We start from the raw sequence: 18378 nt of genomic DNA on the forward strand, positions 1-18378 counted from the left end.
ATTGCTCTATAAAGTGCAGCAACCATTGGAATGATCCGCTTAGCCGTTTTGCCTACCTGGGACATCAGGCTGAAAATGCTTCATCAGAGTCTTGTTCCCCCTTGTCTGTAACCTATTTTGCATTCTCCTTTCCACCCTTTTCGCAGCACTCAATTGCTTCATTCGTGAAGCAAGTACAGACCGAAGTTCGTAGGCGGGAAGATGGGAAAGACTCTGCTGATCGCCTGCCCTAAACTGCGATAACTGGGTGGCAACTCTAGCCAAGGTACGATCGTTTCTCGTCGTCAATTCTGACCCAGGTTTTGCCATTGACCTGTCTGATTGTGTCGGGACTTGCGGCTCCGAGCGAGCTGGTGCACGTCGCGATAAGCTTTCGCTGGGTAATGTTCGTTGACCGAGTATCTTTCCTGAAGGCAGCTTCATGGTGGATTCCCCAGAGATAATCATGTCCTCGGGCTTTGGAGCTTCGGAAAACTCATAAAAATCTCTTATGTCGTCGTTGATTTCAAGTCGGCAGTGCGCCTTTGCCATCATGTGCTGTTGTATGCCCTCGACGGATCGCCTGGTCTTGCTGCAGACAAGACATTCTTGATAGCCGTATATGACGAGGTGTAAATACCAGATCAAAGTCTCTACATCAACAATGAGAGAGTCCTGATTCGGAATGATGAATGAGTGCGCTTTTGACATGTGGGAGAGGTTTTGTTCAAATGTACCGCACAATGTGCCGCAAAAGAGACACTGATCGGGTACAAAGGTTGGGGCCATGTCGCTCTCTGTGTCTGAGTTTCCTCCGCTGGCAAGCTCATCATCTGACTCGTCGCTTTCTGTTGTAGGACGATTGAAAGATAATTTTATGTCTTGCGACTTCTGTGCTGGTCTCGAGCCATGATTATTCCACTCGTCTTCTCTGGCCATGGTGGATGGCAACACAACACCCGATGAGGTTACGCGATCTTTGAGATTTGCAACACTATGCAATTAGTACGTCACCAGGCTCAACAAGAAAAGAATTGAGCGACTTACTGAGTATCGCTTTTAGCATGAGCGCGCCACGTTTGCGATGAGCTAAACTCAACGTTGCAAGTCCTGCAATTGAACACGCCCTTGTCCATGTTGACGGTGTTGGGATGTGCTGTGGGAATTGACGTGTTGACCATGTGGGTTTTGCAACTTGACCAGCCGGTTTGGTTGCGTTTTTATACTTGTCACTTGGCAGTGAAGACTCATTTCTTTGTATTGTTTTGATTTGGTCCGAGATCTTGGCGATGCCAAGACGTGGGGATCCGGCCAACTCCGTAAACTCTAGACAGACGATGCACGAATTAATCACGTTCCATGCCAAGCTTCTGCGGCAGGCAGCGTAAGCAGTTGAACGACCAGTCATGATAGGCCTCATCTGCGTCAAGTGGGCTCGCATGCTGCTATTGTGAGTCACCCACCCCTTCGACTAGCCTCTTTCTCATATTGAGTCACTGGTGGCGGACTCGAATAGGAAGCTCATGCGACGCTGTTTATCGAAAAGCCAAAAGGTTCAGCTACCCCGGAACGCAATTTTCCCGCTCATTTAGAAGAGTATGGATCCGCTGTCTGTGGAGGAAATTAAGCGTCGCTTACTCTAAGCTGTCTCAAGAGTCGTAGTGTGATACTTTCACTGTTGCCCTTGCGAGCAAGCCGTTTGTTAGGTAGCATAGCAGCTGAAAATTGAAGCGAATGCGACGAAATAATTGACAACTATCTACACCATTCCCAAAAAAACTAAAGCCAAGAAAGAAACAGAGCGAGGGACAAGAAAAGAAGAGCCCGACGAGCCCTTGAGCTCCTAAACACCACCGGGCCAAGGTCCTCACACGCATCGCTCTCCCCAAATTTTCGTTCTACCAACATACTGGGTTCATGGCAATACAATATAACATGAGCCAATCTTCTATTGTGTAACACAACGTGCATAACCTGCCAAGACTATCCCGATAAGAGAGGCATAGAAGTCCGCGATGGTAAGATTCCATTAAAGTCCGCGCTCCTTCCGCGCAAATTTTCTCATTTCTGCAATCTGCTCGGACGTGAATTCTGTCAAGCATGCGCTGCATCTTGTGTTAGCTACTCCAAACAAAAGCAAAAACAGTACAATTACAGAATAGATCTTACTCGGCACCATAGCTCATATAGTTTGAGTCACATCGAGCGCCGCACGGCCTATCCCGTTGTGTCAGCACCCCTACAGTTTTGGGTAAGTAGTGTAGGTAAACTTACTCATTGCTCAAACCAGTCGCGTTTCGCCAATTTGGTTCACAGTCTCCTGGATCGGTAAGGTCGGTATGCCAAAGCCCGAACCAGTGGCCAACCTCGTGAACAACTGTCACGCCCAGATTCCACACAGGATGGGGCCCTCCAGGAACGGTATTAGCATTTACGACGCAGCCATCTGATTTATCATCGTCGTCGTCAAGATCATAGCCCCGGAGGGTCACTGTACTCCCACCAATTGTCTCATCGTCATCGCAGAAGAAGATGTTAAGCTCCGAGAAATTACCTCGGTGGAGGCTCTTTGCTAGTGGGCGTCGCAAGAAAATATCCCTTGCCAGCATGCCTCCTTTGGTCCAGTCTGCACTTGAAAGCGTAAACGAGATATTTGCCGGCTTGAAACTCTCGTTGAGGAAATCTAATTGCTTATCCAGAGCAGTACGCTACACGATGTAAGCAAGGGGCGAATTCTGCTGTAACTGAGAGGCGGTGTATTACTTACATCGATGAGGAATTCACTTTCATTATTTTGTGGTTTTCCCACAACATGCATATGCACGCCGACGTTGATAACTCGTCCGTCGTCAACGGGTTCCGGAGGCCATAGTTGTTGTATAAGCTTTTCTATTTTGGGATCAAACTCCAATATAGTCTCCTGGGAGGTGGTGTCAGCCCGACGGACGGTATCCTGTACCGTGTTGAGCTCTTGGCCGGGTTGCCAGTCACAGAATTCTTCAACTCGATTGGGGGCAGCGGCCGTAGTGGCCGATAGAACCGCCAGGGATAGAGCCAAAACATTGGCTGATAACGCTGAGACGAGATGCATTTCGGGTTGAGATGGCAGTGAGACTTTCTGCGGGATAAAGGATTCGATATATGTGGACTGCGTTAATGTAGAAGCAATGATTTAAAGGTGTGTATGAGTTTGTAGCTGGAAAGCAAAAAGGTAGGCAGCAAGAACGTCTATTATATACAAGCCGCTCAAGTCTTGGGCACGTGAAAATTTTCCAATAGTGTCACCAGTCTCCCAATAAAAGATGACGAGTCTACTCTCCATAACTCTCCATAACTCTCCATACATGACAAGGAATCTGTGATTATGGCAGACCATAATGTGCAGGATTCTATAGAGTAACTACATACTCTTAACGTTGAATCCATGGCATTAGACCCTTCCGTTTGGTAGAGTATAGAGTTCAATCCACTACATACATTTTAGCCGTATACGGAGCGTGTTGGAAAACCACCAAATATCATATATCTCATATCCCTATTCTTAGCTTGGATCTTGGCAACTTGAATCCAAGTCTCTTCGTAATACAAGATATAGGGGGTGCTAAGACACAAACGTATATAGCGTGGCCACGCCTATTAGCATGGGCTGATAGACACGTACCTAGAAGGCGCAAGGAGCCCGTTTATTAAGAGTTATATGCATAGAGATAACGTAGTTTGGTCAAATGCCTTATGAATACTATGCTAGAGCGTAGAACCGTACGGGTTCGGTACTATAATAATATAGAACATGATAGGCACCTCTATTACGGTCCCGGCACGGTGCCTGTACCGCAACAGGTCCCCAAAGAGCCTTCAAATGTTACTAATGGTCGATGTCCGGTCGGTTTTTAACAATCGATCCCCCTTGCCATATTACACCTGGCTAAGCATCTAGGGTCCAATTGAATTGTAACCCTAACAAGGCTTGGCATGAACACAGAGATTCCCAATCTACATACAGACTGGAGTCTCAGGCAATACATGACTAAGGTAACCTTGAACCTGCTTACGTGGACAAGGCAGTGCTCGCGTCATGCTCCACCAAACTATCTTGGCTCTAATATCCGGCCGGCATGCCCGTTTCGCCGCTTCGGATATTACGCGGAAATAGCCCAATAACTTTAAATTTTAACGCCCGACAAAGGGTCCTCACCGATAAAGGACCTAAAGGTTATACAAGCTGAGCACATGACTGGGCAAGAGTATTAAGCATAAATATTCCTTTTATGTATTTACTAATCTTATCCTTCCTCTAAGAAAACCAAGGACCCTTAACACCCTTTAAGATTATCTTTGAAATCGAGTCATTCACTCCAAGCCTTCCATGAAATCCTTGTCACATCGGACGCGCAGCGCGGCAAGCGGATAACCACCTTGCGCTGGTATGAGCTGACGTTCACCAGGGATGCCCTCAGCAACTGGAGTAGAGGTGCTGGGGATACCGAGACCCTGCATTAAATCTGTGAAATATATCCCTCGTCCAATTTCTCGCCCCACGGGGTGCTAGCCCCCAGTCCCGTCAACAAAGTGAAGGCAAAGAACAATTTCTCCATTCCATGTGATCAAGCGCTCCACAATGTTTCATGGAAGCCATTTGGGTATTAGATGGAGAACTAGGGGGGGGGGTCAGAAAACGAAAGGGAAGCAAACCTTGCCCAAGGACCGGCAAGGCGGCTGTATATGTTATGACGACGACTTTCTAAGGTCCTTTGCGTTCTTGGGACAAATTTTGGTGTAGGCGGTGTATTACTTTTGGCATTAGACAACTTTGACGGTTCGCCTTGGCCGTTGGGCAAAATAGACATGGACCTTCATTTGCAGGGTTTGGGGCCAACAAAGAGCGAGGCAGTAATGAGGCGGGAGAACATTCGTTTTGTCTAGTTGGAAAATATCTGGTAACTAGTTGAACATACTGAATAAAGCTTGTGGCTTGTTTACTATTTTAAAGCTAAAGGTTGGTATCTTGTCATACTTGTCATTTCTCTTTTCTTTCTCCCTCTTGCCTCTTAGCAAGCTGGCCCAAGGGCAACAGTATTCTATTTCAACAACTATTGAACTTTTACGTAATGCCCCTCGTTTGGACGTCCAACTGAAAAGGTACAATCTATTGAGCGTGGAAAAGAACCTTACTATTGATTTAATAGGTCGTATTTACAGCAACTAGAATCAGCCTTATCATGAGTCATGGTCTGGGGATCTGCGGCTGCAGCTTGACAAGGCACACAAAGGTCCACTATGAAGGCGCAGCGCTGATGGAGACATGGATGGAAATATCCCGAGCGATCACAGTTTGTCGCAGCACGGCGCCGCCCCTGTTTCTCACACACCAAGTCAATGGGCGGTGCAGCCGTGTTGCGTCACATTTGGTCCATAGACTCACTTCACGGCTCGGAGCAAAATATTGCAACTTTGGGCTACAAGGACGCCAATCCATCGCGATTCGCTTCGTCTCTTCGTAAATTAGGAATAATTTCAGAAGTCGCCTCCCTGGTTCCAGCTCCATCCACCAGCCTTTCTGCCTCCCTGCACATCAGCCACTTATGACCAGAATTTATTTAGAAGCCCACAAACTCAGAATTGTCTCTTGTGGTCGGTCTTAACATCTAATTGCAGGAGCCTATAAGTGGAAGTCGGTCCGAACCCAATATGCCGAGGTATATCGGCATATTGGGTCCTGACGAAATCTGTTTTCTAGACCTCTTTCCCGGTGATCCATCGCAACCAAGGACCATGCCCGGAATATCTCTGTGAAATCTTCCAGTTATATACGATATCTCCAAGCTCTGGTTACGTGGGGACGTGCGAGTCCGGGGGCGTAAGAGATACGTGGCCTGCACCGGCGAAATCACAGCATCGTGGAACTGCTGCCTAAACTATGCCACGCCAAAGTCCTTGCACCTATCCCGTCCCTGGATATAGAATTTACGTCTCGCTCCACCGCATATCCATGTGAGTCTCCCGTGGCCCGGTATACCAGACATTAATTCGTGTTTTTAGCGCCGTCTCATATTTTTCAAGCAGAGACTGAATTTTCGCCCGTCTGTTGAATCTCCACCAAAGACATTTTGATGCAAAAATAGATTAGTATAATGACAAGGGCGAAGATGGTTCTGTTGGGAATGAGATGCTTGAAGTCGTCCATGGGTGGCTCCTTCGGCCTGGTTGCTGAGGTGCAAATGTACGAAGCATGCGGGTGACGCGAGAGCATCTCCCTTCCACTTTGACCGTTCTCAATCAGAATCTTTATTTGGTGTTGGTCCCAATAATCGCCAAGCCAGGGACTGCCGCTCAGGTGCAAGACTGACCAGGCTATTGAGGCGGCGATGCCGTATCTCTGTTTCGCGGACGTGGAAAAACACGAGCATCGTTGCCGCACTGACTGTTGATGAGATGAAAGCAGAGACTTCAGGGGAACTGCGCTGATGACCTTTGTTGAGTTCGTTTGGTCGTGGCCAAGGGCGAATCGTCGATGCCCGTCTTCTTCTGAGGCTTTGACGATGCCTGACGGAGCCCAGTCACGACAGCCCACACAGCCCACACAGATCACATCACAACGACTCACTATTTAGTTACTCATCATGGAAGGAGAAACAGTCAATTCTCTGGATAATGTCGGCGAAATTGGCGGTGGTGATGGTGTCCGGATATGTGAACGGAACTCAAAACGTGCTTTCTTAGGTTTGAGATAAGAGGCTGGGGAGGGAGCATTAGCCGAAGAGATTGATGGCGTTAGTACCTTCTGAATTAAGCTAGGTACCTCATCCCGAGTATCCAAAGTAACTTGAATGTTTTGCCATAATCCAGACAATTGAGGGCGAGGATTTGTCTCATAAGAGATGCCACTTTAAAACGTTGGGCTGCATCCGATTCCAACCCTTGCCAGTCGAGACCAATGGCGGCCTGGTGAGGCTCAGAACAGGTAGAACAGAATCCAGACTGAAGCGCTCCATAAGAGAGTAGATACATTGACGAATGAAGTTGCACCACTGACTGTTGAAGCGACGCTGGAGGTCTTGAACTTTGTGACTGTCATCTTCAGCAGGCACTTCAGCTTTGCCAAGGACCCTTTCTCAAATCTCGATTCAAGTACCTGAGCTCCTCGACCACTTTGTTACTCTCTTTTGTGCTAAAGCTATGTTAGACTCGATGCCATTCCCATTGAGCCTTAGTCGGCAGGGCGTTCGTCTAATAGTATATTCGCTGGTTAGATGAGGTTCAATTCTGCGGCAATTCCATGCATCGGAGCCTGTGCATATCCGTTGAAGTCAATGTCTAGGTCCTCAATCGGCGTGCTGAACGATAAAGATCAACTGGTGAGAGGTGTCTGGGAACTTGGTACAGAAACAGTCCTGCAACTCTTGTCTTTATGGCTCAGTACCGAGTCCCAGGTTGGAGAGAGTTAACCTCAATTTTCGGTTTTACAAAAACAGGCTAATCCGGAGAGTCCCTATAGAGGTTATATAGTTTTGAAAGACCTCCAAAGGCTCTGCATATTTCTCAAGAGCCCAGATCACGACGGTATGCCGCCCAGAACGAGGCCAGCGGCTTCAGCCATGGTTATTGTATATCAGTGCCTAGAATGATGGTGAGCTGGAGTCAGCTGGACATCCACAAAGCTATTACAATGGTGATATGCAACTTAACGTATATCCGAGTACTCCACTTGCCTAGTAGGTATCTGATGTATGCAGCACCAGCCGCTTCACTGGTGCAAGATAGATCTCGACAGAGGATCTGTCGTCAAAGAGCGAATTGTTTGAGTGTGTCGCGGTCCGATCTCCTATGACTTCAGTTGCACGTTTGATCTGATTCGATCCGCCATGCAGTGCTTGGTAATACATGGTCTTCATTGGCTCGGATATTGTCCGTGCTGCGAGTCGAATTCCCTCATCGAGATCTGTTACAAGAGCAGGGCAGCTGGGCCTAGAACACAGTGTTAAATTTAAACTATAATGATCGACTTTAGGGTGTCAAAGGTGCTTGATTTTTCATGAGGCGATGTCAAATACCAAAATAACAGAATGCCAAAGATTCGTCTGCTTGTCCAGCTTATACCGGAGCAGATCCGTTCACTCTTTGACTTTTCTGCATTACGCCGTCGCCAAAAGATTACAGACAAGCATATCATCTCCATTGATTCAAAACGCACGTATCCGCGCCAGGCAACTCGGACACCCTGCCACTAAGCACCTGTCTTAGCAGCGCCGACGAAAGCCATGTGACGGAAATGGTATTCCAAGACCCTGATGCCAACGAAGGAGCTGTCTTAGGGGTAGGCAATGCGGACGAGAATAACTAGAAATTCATTGAGTCAAGCAGGCGATAAGTGGAGGTCCTTGAGGCAATAATCGGGGGCTCGAGAGGTCCGAGAGGCCCGGGGGTCGTGGTGTTTACTTTTTCTTAGGTTTCGAGTAAGGGCTAGGACGAGGGTCATTATAGGAGTCCTCAAGGGCTCCAACAGGGTATAAGAAGGCTCAATGTCCCGGGTTTTGAGGGCGTTTATTTTAGACTATCAGATGCCGAAAATATCATCGTTTTACACCATCAATATGCCTCATTGCACTGCCTTGAATTACTGTTGATAACTCAACAGGGACAAGTATTTGATTACCCTTCATGAGGGTAGCTAGTAAATGTGATCACATACTTTCCCCGTCTCACGTAGAGTGAACGAAAATAAAGATACGGGCAAGGTATGTACAAATAGCATCAACGTAAATGACGTATGTGGCATTACCGTCTTTGACCAATATCCCGCCCAATAGAAACGACTTGACAGACGCTAAGCAGCAAATATGACAAGGGCTTGATACAAGGGCTCGGCGCGTAATGAATCCATTCAGAGATAAACTTTTAGGATATCAAACGTCCTTGATTTTCTAAAGGAACGTAGGGACGGGTGACCACTATATACATGAAGGGAAAATTTATGCCTAAGGTTTCCACTGGGTCATGTGCTCAGTCTGTCACCTTGAGGTCCTTTGTTGGCGATGCTTCTTTGGGCTTTGTTGTTGGTCCCTAAGCGTGTCCCAGTTCAGATCTCTTTGTCCATACAGAGCGAGGCGAGTCTCGACCTTTCCAGACATCTGGAACTTCAGCCTCTCTTGCCAGCAAGCTATACTGCGAAAAATAAAAAACCCAAATTATATTCCGGAAAAAAAACCTAACAATGAATAGCTAGAACGAGAAGAAACAGCCAGTGATACAGCATGGGCAGACACAGCTTCAAGCGACATATAATCCAGGTCAGAGCAACTGGCTGGAAATGTCTCCGGAACCCATGTCGCTATCAGCTGCCGGTACTCAGACATTAGGAGAAACACTCTGGGACGAGGCCTACGATCTTCTCCGGGCGAGAAATTCCAGACTCGTGACTTGGTACGAGACGATCCTTACTCCAGAATTAGAGAGCACTGCTGCAAATCTGCCGTCCCAGAACGCATCGTCTGACACATTTCGGAACCTGATCGATCAACGAGACTGGGAGACCAGGTGGGGCAAAATGAAGCATCTTCTCGGTCTCTAGTTTCGGGGGAACGGTGTTTTCCTCTTTAATATCATTAGGGCTACGGCTTCGATGACGCCGGCAGAGGCAGTGCTTGCCTGGGTAGCTGCGAGCTATGCAGCATCGAAGGTATGAGAAGTCCCGGCAAATCATGGCACCCATGATCCGTTTGCTAATAGAGAAGCAGATCGTTTTTCATCCAACCAAAGAAAACGATGATGACTGTCGGGGCCTTACCTATATCATATCAAGGATGGAATGGTACTGCCGTCTGCCCAGAATGCTGAATGGGATATGGTAGCAAAAGGCGACTGAGTACCCACGGAGCTCAAGCAACGGATAATATCGCTCTACACAGCCATATTGTCTTATATGATGACAATTGTGTGCTCTCACCGTCATGAATTAGCTTCAGGAAGCCCAGGGATATCTCTTACTGGCGCATGGCTCATTCTTGTGTACCAACCGGACCTATGTACGCACCTGACTAGGAAGCTTGACTCAACTAGGCGTCGACACCTCAATGATCCTAATGACTTTTTAGCCTTGTCCGCGATTTTCTATGACATGATAGAAGATGAAAGTCTAGCAATAACATACATAGTTGCTGATGCCCTTGATCAGTGTATGTCTTGGAACAGTCAGCCGGGGGTTGATGACTTTCAGTCCCCGACAGAAAGTCTTTAAAATTGTCTAAGAAGATTAAATGCCTCATTTCAAGTGACGGGCCAGAGCGCTTCAAGTCGACGTTTTTGAACATTGGCTGCCGGCATGGTGACCTGAGCCAAGGCTTGCTTGGCATGGACGTCGCAATGCACGATTACATAGCAGCCAAAGTAAGGGATCTGGCCAGAACGAACAAGTACGACGAGGAGCTTGAGGAACAAGTTATCAGACAACTGCATTTGGCGTCTCAGGTTAACTACCTATGGGTAAGTATCGTCTGCGACGCCCTACGTTCCGAAGAGGCTTGGTATGCGGCCGATCTACTTCACGATGTCAAAGGGACAAGTGTCTTGGACGACAGCCTTTAAACCCGCATGATTAACATTTTAAAAAAGCTTCTGCGTCGTGAAGTGAATTGTCTCCTAGATCAGCCTGGGATTGTGCATGCGGTTTACTTCTCGGATGACGGAAGCAAACTTGCGGCGGCTATATCCCGGGCAGCAAGCATCTGGGATCTCGACTGTGAAATGTCTGCGTCCAGTACGTTCAAGAACTATGATATCGAGAATACAGCTACAAGTACAGTGAAGAGTGTGGTCTTCTGTAAAAACCGTAAACTACTAGCTACGGGCTCTACTGACTTCGAAGTCAAAGTCTGGGACGTGAGCTTCATCTGGGATGTGGAAATGTGGAAATGGAGGCGAACGGTGGGAAGAAGGATACTAGTGAACTGGAAGCAACAAATGAGCATACGGAACCTGGAGAAGGAAAGCCTGTGAGTAACACCGAGAATTGATCGAACGGTAGAAGAGACTTGGATAGGATCGAACGCAGCCAGTCCCATCCCGGCACAGAGACTACCAAGCTGCGTGAACCACTACACAGACTGAAGGGTCACACAGGGGCAATCGACTCTCTCGTGTTCTCGTGCAAATTAAGGCATATCGCCTCCGGGTCTAAGGACAGCACAGTCCGAATCTGGGAGCTGAACACCGAGGAGCCCGAAGCACGTAAGCCTCCTGACGCAAGGCGAGGTGCCGTCAACTCCGTTGCCTTGGCTGCCTATAAAAACGGGTATCGCCTCGCTTCCTGCACAGAGAGGGACGTTGACATCTGGGATTTCGGGACAGGAGAACATCTGCAAGTGATGAGATCACCTTGTCGAATACTGTGCGGCGGCCTCGCTGCCTCACCGAATGGAGCCTACCTCGCCACTGGGTCATACGAGGGCACAGTAGATCTTTGGCACGCCCCTAGGAAGCGAATAGAACAGGAACCAGAGCCAGCGGGTTGGGTAGAGCCTAGGTCACCGATCAACAAGGCTCTAAGCCCCGACGGCCGAACATTGGCTGTATCTCAAGTTGGAGAAAATATATTACTCTGGGATATTGAGACGAACGAACTCGTGAATCCTCGCATATAATGGGCATAAAAAGAAGATATTGTCTGTTTCGTTCTCACCCAAGCATGGGGCGATGCTGCTCCCCTCTGGTGCTGACTGCAGCGTACGTGTCTGTGATGTCAAGACGGGGATGCGACTACGCAAATTCCTTGGCCACACGGACGGGTTCCGATTTCCCCCCTGGTCGCTGAATGGAGATTACGTAGCCTCCACTTCGGATGATGGTACCATTCGTGTCTGGAAGGTGGGAGACAGAGACGAGCAGAAACCTCAAATCCTCGAACAGGGTGATTGCTTTGCCACGGGCGTCTCCTTTTCCCCCGGTGGGAAGTACATCGCGACGTGCGGCACCAACGGAAAGATCATGGTATGGGCACCACAACAAGATGAGAGTGGTTGGAATCTGCAGCACACGTTCGAGGGCCACAGGGACTACGTGTTGAGCGTTCTCATCTCCCCGGACTCGAAGCAGATACTCTCATCGGGTGCGGATAAAACAATCCGAATCTGGGACATGGACAGTGGCGATGACGTAAACAAGGATTCTCCCATTAACACTAAGCTACGCATTTACAAGATGTGGCTTGATAAGCACTCGTCGAGCCACGTTATGACACCATACGGAGCCAAGTCGCCCGTCAGCGCTTCCTCGGGACCATCTCAACTTCCTTCATGGAGTCCGTACTGGATTTCGTACAACAAGGACGGAGATGAGGCGTGGGTCATATGGCGTGGCAAGAAGGTCATCTTTCTCCCTAAACAGTTCGGGCCTAGTGCTTGTGGTGTCTTTGGTCACAGAGTTGTAGTTTGCACAGATTTCGGACAAGTTGGTGTTTACGGATTTTCCGAGGCCGTGACGGCTGATACTCGATGCTAGAAGCCTCCCACTCCAGCCGTATCAACGTCGGAGTTTCTGCTCCCTCTGGCTGCCTTTACTTTTCAGAGCATTTGACAGAGCGAGCCGAAGTGGCGGGACCTCGTGGTCTTGTGATTGATCGGAACGCTGCGGAACCGAGCACGGAATGTATGAGGCTCGCAGTCAGCACTTTACAACCAGAGTTGATGGTACTGCGATTAATATCAATGGTGAAGGAAGGTACTTGGTGACTGATAGCAGTCTTTGGTATCGAAGGTTCTTGGTTTTCCTCAAGCCCTAGATAACTAAAAAGCTTTACGTATACGAGAAATCGATGAGAGTCTAATACCCTAGGTCTCGTGATCCTAACTTGTGTGGCTGTTTGACACTTGGCATCATTGGCATTTGTGAAGCGCAACGCATCTGCTATCAACCTAGAAATGTGTAATAAACTGGTGCTACCTGCTGCTGCAAGTACGCATCGCTGAATGTAATCGTAAACTCAAGGAGAGAAAAGGGAAAGGCCCTCTCCGTCCATTTTTCTCGTATAGTTAGGTTTTATTCTACCTTTGAAGCGCATTTAAAGCGGGTTTAGTGCTGACCCAACATTGAAAGGCAATCACCACAGACATGAGCTCTAGGCTCGAGTCCATAATAATATGCACTGTCTTTTAAACATGGGTAGTTGACAGACTTTATGGTGGCTTGCTCTCATCCCGGCTTGCCACCGTGGCCGACCACATACCGTGCCAGTTATGTGTACCACCAAAGTATATCAAGAACTCAAATTCTCATCTTAATAATGTGGTCGGCCGTTCCGAGTCGAGGTTCTTTCACCATATTAACCGCTTCGAATTATCTGATCAATTACAATGTGGGAGCACCAGTCGACTCTCATAGGCTCCAAGTCCTCCCTTTACGAGCTGTATCGGCTCACATTCTAGAAAAGCTGACTTAATTTGCGTATAATATATAATAAGACTAACTCAGTTACGCATAAAGGCGTTATAATTTACATAAGTTGGTAGAGCTATGGCAGAAGACGACTCATCGATAGACTACTGCAAGACTGCAAGTGGCACGTCGACAATTTTGTCTCGCAAGTAGTCAGCAAATCCTTTGCCAAATGCATCCAGTCTCGTCGAGCTACTCACGCCCCGTTCCAAAATGCCGTATATGACGAAATGAACCGCGTGAATGCGGGGGAATTCAACCCGTTCTACGGTGTAGCTCGGGTCGGCGTCTTCACCCAACAGCTGCCACATTCGCTCACGAGATAACCATGACCGCAGCCACTCCCATTGCTTCTCTGTTCGGACAAATACACCGACATTCAGATTTGGCCCCTTGTCTCCGGACCGTGCAAGAGCAATGTCTCCAAGGCGGATAGATTTGTGTGCCCCCGTAAAGGCCACAGGGTTGCTCGTGTCGTAACTATCTCGAGGAGTTGACGCCTCGGACGAGAAGGCAGGTGCACTACCTGCAGGATAGGAGGATTTCGAAATTGTCTGACCGGATTCGTCAATTCCAATTAGATGTGCTGTCTCCTTGAGATGAGCCTGCTGGCACAGGGCGGGATAGTATGCAATGTACGGTCTTGGGACGGCAGTTCTCATGTCTAGGGCACAGTGAAATCCTACTCAGAAAAATCAGAATACCAGAGTGCACAAAAGGATTTTCTTATCTTGGGAGCAAGACCGTTGACTAACCGGAAAAGTGTTTGAGAGAGATGTCTTTGAAAGCATTCGCGACTTCCAAAACCCCCTTTGCGTCTTTGCCTTGGGCTACTACCCTGATGTACATGGTGCTGCTATTCTGGCTGGTTGGATTTGTAGCGGGGGTGCCAATTCTAGCCCAGAATCAGGGTCAGAGCCGGATCGTTTCATAAAGAGAATAGATGCCGTATCTTACCGTTGAAACTGGAGGAGATCAAGATCTTTCACTTTGACACCAAGATTACGGCGGACTTGCTGTTCCAACAGAGCACATTTCTCCTCCCAGCCGTACCCTGTAGCATTGAACAGCAGCTGGCACTCGTAGCCGCCTTTATAAAAAATAGCTAGCTTTGTTGTTGGCGGAGGAGGAAGCCCTCTGATACCCGTAACAAGGACTCTATGAATAAATTAGCATGGGCGTGCAAGAGAGCGTAAGAACTCAAGCAGGGGATCGATTCACCTATTTTCGCCAATGGATTTTATATCTACACCATCCAATACTGCTTTGGTGTCGCTGTGCATGTAGACATTACCTTGTAGCTCATAGAGTAGCTGGCACTTGACGGTGTCTTTGTTTATAACACCTCCAGTACCGGGATGTTTGGTGATTACACAAGATCCATCATCATGAACCTCGGCAATCGGAAATCCAGGGTCGACGAAACGATCCAGTCCACCGTACTGAGGTTCCGTGAATCCAGCAAAGTTGCCCCCGGTGACGTATGCAGAGCACTCAATCAAGTGGCCTGCAATCAAGGCGCCGGCTAACCTGTCATAGTCAGCCGCGCTCCAAGACCACCAATACCAGGCCGCTGCAATGACGGGTGACGCATCGGACACACGTCCTGCGATGACAATGTCAGCCCCGTGTTGGAAAGCGGTCAGGATGCCCCGAGCACCGAGATACGCATTTGCCGAGACGATCTGGGCCCCCGTGGCCAGGTCCTGAGCGTCTTGAATGTACGAACGGCTTTGTTCTTGGTTGGAATTGGCCGATGATTCATCCAGGTGTGGGAGAAGCGCAGAGTCTAGCGTCGGGGGCATATTTTGGCCGACTTGATGGCGTAAATCATCGCCGGTTATATAGGCAACTGATAGTGAGTACCGCTTCTCCTGGACCATCATGGCGATTTTCTCAGCTAGTCCCTTGGGATTGAGCGCACCGCCATTTATAGCGACCTTGATACGCTTGTCGTTGATTACATCGAGGGTCTTTTCCAGACCTTCAAGTGCAGACATTTCGTACCCTGGATGAGAGCCTGAAGCAAATGCTTCCGCGTTTTGAGCAATGTTGACCTCTGCAAATGAGTGAGTATAGAATTTTTAGGAGTTGACTATACATGACACACTTACCGGCGAGGTAGTCACCCGTGATGAAGTCGACATCTCCGAGAGTGGCCTGCTTGTACATTTCTATCGCAGGATCGCCTTGACGAGCATGGTTGATTAGCGAACTGATTGACGGTGTTTTTGGGGTTTCTGATGCGCACCACAGTAGCCGGAGCAATTCGCTATGCGGACTGCTCGCTTGCCGAATGCTCCCTCACGCCAGGACGACATCTTGAAGTATAACTTTGAATAATCTCTGTAAGAATCTCTAGACTTGTTGCTAAATCAGAAAATGCCAATGACCCCGGCTGGCGGTTCGTCGACTTTATAAGTGAACCGCCTCTGGTGTGGATGAATGCCGACCGAGGCTCTTGACATTGTTTCTCCAAACGCCCGGTGAACTCATGGCCACCAACCTGCCATCGATACTACGTGCCGGCCATCCTTGCGAGTTTATGACGTTGCCGACACTTGCGTCCCAAAAACTCCGAGAGCCCGGCTGCGCCATGTTCAACTCCCACGGAGTTTCCGGAGCCGTCACGACCTGATGGAGTTTTGAGCGGGGCACATGCCAAAACTCCTTTCAATGGGAGGGCATCTACTCCGTATTCGAGCATGCAATACGATTCCCTTCTGTCTAGTGCGAAGATGGCGACGTGCCGGGGGAACCGGCTTACTCCGATCCGAGTCGGCTGATGCAACGCTCAGTTTGTCAGTCAGATTATATAAAAGTAAGCGTGGCCGTTGTATAAAAAGAATAGAATAAACAGAGTAAACGTGTCACCTCATCATCATCATCACCCTTGTTTTTTTCTGCAACAGCACTGCAAGTCGCTTACTACAGTCATGGAGAATTACTCGGTTCAACAGGAGAGCCAGCGCATCCTAGAGGAGCAACTCCTCAAGAACGAGCAATTATCCCTGCCCCGCGAGTTTGTGGAAGCAGCAAAGCGAGTCAAAATTACCGGCAAGGATCCCAAGCCATTTATCCCGACCCCATGTAAAGTCACCGAGTCCGCAGCGGCGCTGGCTGCCCTCGTAGCGGCCGAAGGGAGTGCCATCAGTGCCGACCGCTACGGCATCGGATACCAAGCCGCCGAAGTTGATACGTGAGTGCCCGGCGTTCGAAATACATATAGAAGGGCTTGCTGCTTACACCCCTGGCCGTGTTAGGGACCTCGCCACCCTTTTCCTAGAGTCCATTATCCTGCCCACCATCAATGGCAAGCCGGCCATGCAGGATGACCGCGTGCTGGCCGAGCTAAAGAAGGGGGACTTGTACGACATGGCGAAGCCTATCCACCAGCAGGCGACAAACGTTTACCAGACCAAGGATGGCAAATGGTACCATTTGCACGGGTCAATGAATGCCTCGGCGACAATGGGCCTGGTTGGTGTGGAAGAGCAGGACGTGACGCGTGAGGAGGCCATCAAGATCTTCAGCGACAAGGTCGCCCAGTATGACGCCGCGTACCTGGAAAAAACGGCCAACGAACATCTTCGCCAAGCAGGGGTGACGTGCCTCACCCCCGAGGAATTCTTTGCCTCGGAACACGGCAAGATCATGGCGGATGAGCCGCTCTGGACTATGAAGCCGGTTCCCGCACCACGGAGCACCTGGCCAGCGCAAAAGTCGGACAAGCTCAAGCCGCTCGAGGGCATACGTGTCATTGACTTTTCCCGTGTGATTGCCGCCCCCGTCATCTCCAAAGTCCTGGCCGTTCTCGGCGCCCAAGTCATCAAGGTGTCGAACAAGAACCTGCCCGATGTCACTGCAACATGGATTGATCTGAGCACGGGCAAGAAGGACGCAGATATCGACTTGAAGAGTGACGAGGGCAAGAACACATTCAAGCGACTCGTCGCGGGCGCCGACGTCTTGATCGACGGTTATCGCCCCGGCATTCTGGCCAAACTGGGCTTCAACTCTGCGTCGCTGCGCACAATCAACCCGAAGCTGGTGTACGTCCGCGAGAACTGCTACGGGTTCAAGGGCCCGCTGGCATATCGCTCCGGCTGGCAGCAGATAAGCGACTGCCTCGTGGGCATCTCGTGGCTGCAAGGGAAATTCCTGGGCTTGAATGAGCCGGTGGTGCCTCTGCTTCGTACGTCAATGTCCCCCCTTTCTTGCCAATGATGCATCAGCTAATCTTGTCGCGTTTTGTAGCCAATTCCGACTATCAGACAGGTCTTGTGGGCGCAGCCGCAGTCTTGCAGGCGTTGTTTCAACGGACCAAGGTAGACTGCACGTACGACATTGATGTGAGCCTGACGCAGTACAACATATGGTACTATCGCCTTGGCCAGTACACTGCGGACCAGGGAAAAGCGATTTTGGCACGAAATGAAGGCTTCCACGTTCGGCATTATGACGAAATGTTTTCGTTGATACAAAAAACCCACGCTGCCATATCCAAGGCTCGGCCGGAACTGTTTAAAAACCCTGACTACTTTTCCACTATGTCTGGGCGAGAGTGGGGAGTGGGTGACGATATTACCATTTTGGCACCGCCCTTTAAATTTGAGACGTCGGTGCTTGAGTACGCAGTTCCTTCTGGAGTACGGGGGAGGTCGATTCCTGAATGGGCGGCATAGATGGTTGAATAGGGACATGACGCACAAGGGTTGGCATACCGGTAAACTAGACTAGTGTTATTACAGAAAAGGCCCACCAGATCATGAAACCCAATGAAGGAGCTTTTTACCGGCAAAGGACCTATTGGTTAATGTACACAGATTGAACACATGCCCGGGCAAGAGCCCTAGACACAGCCGTTCCCTTCATGCATATATAGTGGTCACTAGTCCCTCTTTTCCTCGAGGAAAACCAATGAAATTTGACACCCTACTGGATTATCTTTGAATTGAATCCTTTCCAAGCCCT

At 49.1% G+C, this 18378-nt stretch overlaps 7 protein-coding genes across 7 annotated transcripts; 4 read left to right on the top strand and 3 right to left on the bottom strand.

The window, feature by feature from the left end:
- Positions 1-39: 39 nt before the first annotated feature.
- TRI15_1 (Core trichothecene cluster (CTC) protein 15) lies at positions 40-1115 on the bottom strand (the record flags this gene model as incomplete). The annotated part of the gene is made up of 2 exons (XM_014688231.1): positions 40-973; positions 1027-1115. The coding sequence occupies 2 exons, from the start codon at positions 1113-1115 to the stop codon at positions 40-42; spliced, it is 1023 nt and encodes a 340-aa protein (XP_014543717.1).
- Positions 1116-2008: 893 nt separating this feature from the next.
- Positions 2009-3070, bottom strand: G6M90_00g111480 (uncharacterized protein; the record flags this gene model as incomplete). Its single annotated transcript, XM_014688230.1, has 4 exons — positions 2009-2084; positions 2149-2196; positions 2254-2687; positions 2747-3070. The coding sequence occupies 4 exons, from the start codon at positions 3068-3070 to the stop codon at positions 2009-2011; spliced, it is 882 nt and encodes a 293-aa protein (XP_014543716.1).
- Positions 3071-9286: 6216 nt separating this feature from the next.
- On the top strand, positions 9287-9547 carry G6M90_00g111490 (uncharacterized protein; the record flags this gene model as incomplete). The annotated part of the gene is made up of 1 exon (XM_066131830.1): positions 9287-9547. One exon carries the CDS (start codon positions 9287-9289, stop codon positions 9545-9547), a length of 261 nt encoding a protein of 86 aa, XP_065987848.1.
- Positions 9548-10338: 791 nt separating this feature from the next.
- Positions 10339-11615, top strand: G6M90_00g111500 (uncharacterized protein; the record flags this gene model as incomplete). Its single annotated transcript, XM_066131831.1, has 3 exons — positions 10339-10458; positions 10588-10967; positions 11000-11615. The coding sequence occupies 3 exons, from the start codon at positions 10339-10341 to the stop codon at positions 11613-11615; spliced, it is 1116 nt and encodes a 371-aa protein (XP_065987953.1).
- A 109-nt stretch (positions 11616-11724) lies between these two features.
- Positions 11725-12471, top strand: HET-E1_15 (Vegetative incompatibility protein HET-E-1; the record flags this gene model as incomplete). Its single annotated transcript, XM_014688228.2, has 1 exon — positions 11725-12471. One exon carries the CDS (start codon positions 11725-11727, stop codon positions 12469-12471), a length of 747 nt encoding a protein of 248 aa, XP_014543714.2.
- Positions 12472-13508: 1037 nt separating this feature from the next.
- Positions 13509-15725, bottom strand: G6M90_00g111520 (uncharacterized protein; the record flags this gene model as incomplete). The annotated part of the gene is made up of 6 exons (XM_014688227.2): positions 13509-14086; positions 14160-14299; positions 14362-14562; positions 14626-15463; positions 15519-15593; positions 15656-15725. 6 exons carry the CDS (start codon positions 15723-15725, stop codon positions 13509-13511), a joined length of 1902 nt encoding a protein of 633 aa, XP_014543713.2.
- Positions 15726-16340: 615 nt separating this feature from the next.
- On the top strand, positions 16341-18089 carry Sugct_3 (Succinate--hydroxymethylglutarate CoA-transferase; the record flags this gene model as incomplete). Its single annotated transcript, XM_014688226.1, has 3 exons — positions 16341-16603; positions 16668-17599; positions 17662-18089. The coding sequence occupies 3 exons, from the start codon at positions 16341-16343 to the stop codon at positions 18087-18089; spliced, it is 1623 nt and encodes a 540-aa protein (XP_014543712.1).
- Between the last annotated feature and the right edge of the window lie 289 nt (positions 18090-18378).

This window comes from Metarhizium brunneum, chromosome 7 (assembly GCF_013426205.1).
Source record: "Metarhizium brunneum chromosome 7, complete sequence".
NCBI lineage: Eukaryota > Fungi > Ascomycota > Sordariomycetes > Hypocreales > Clavicipitaceae > Metarhizium > Metarhizium brunneum.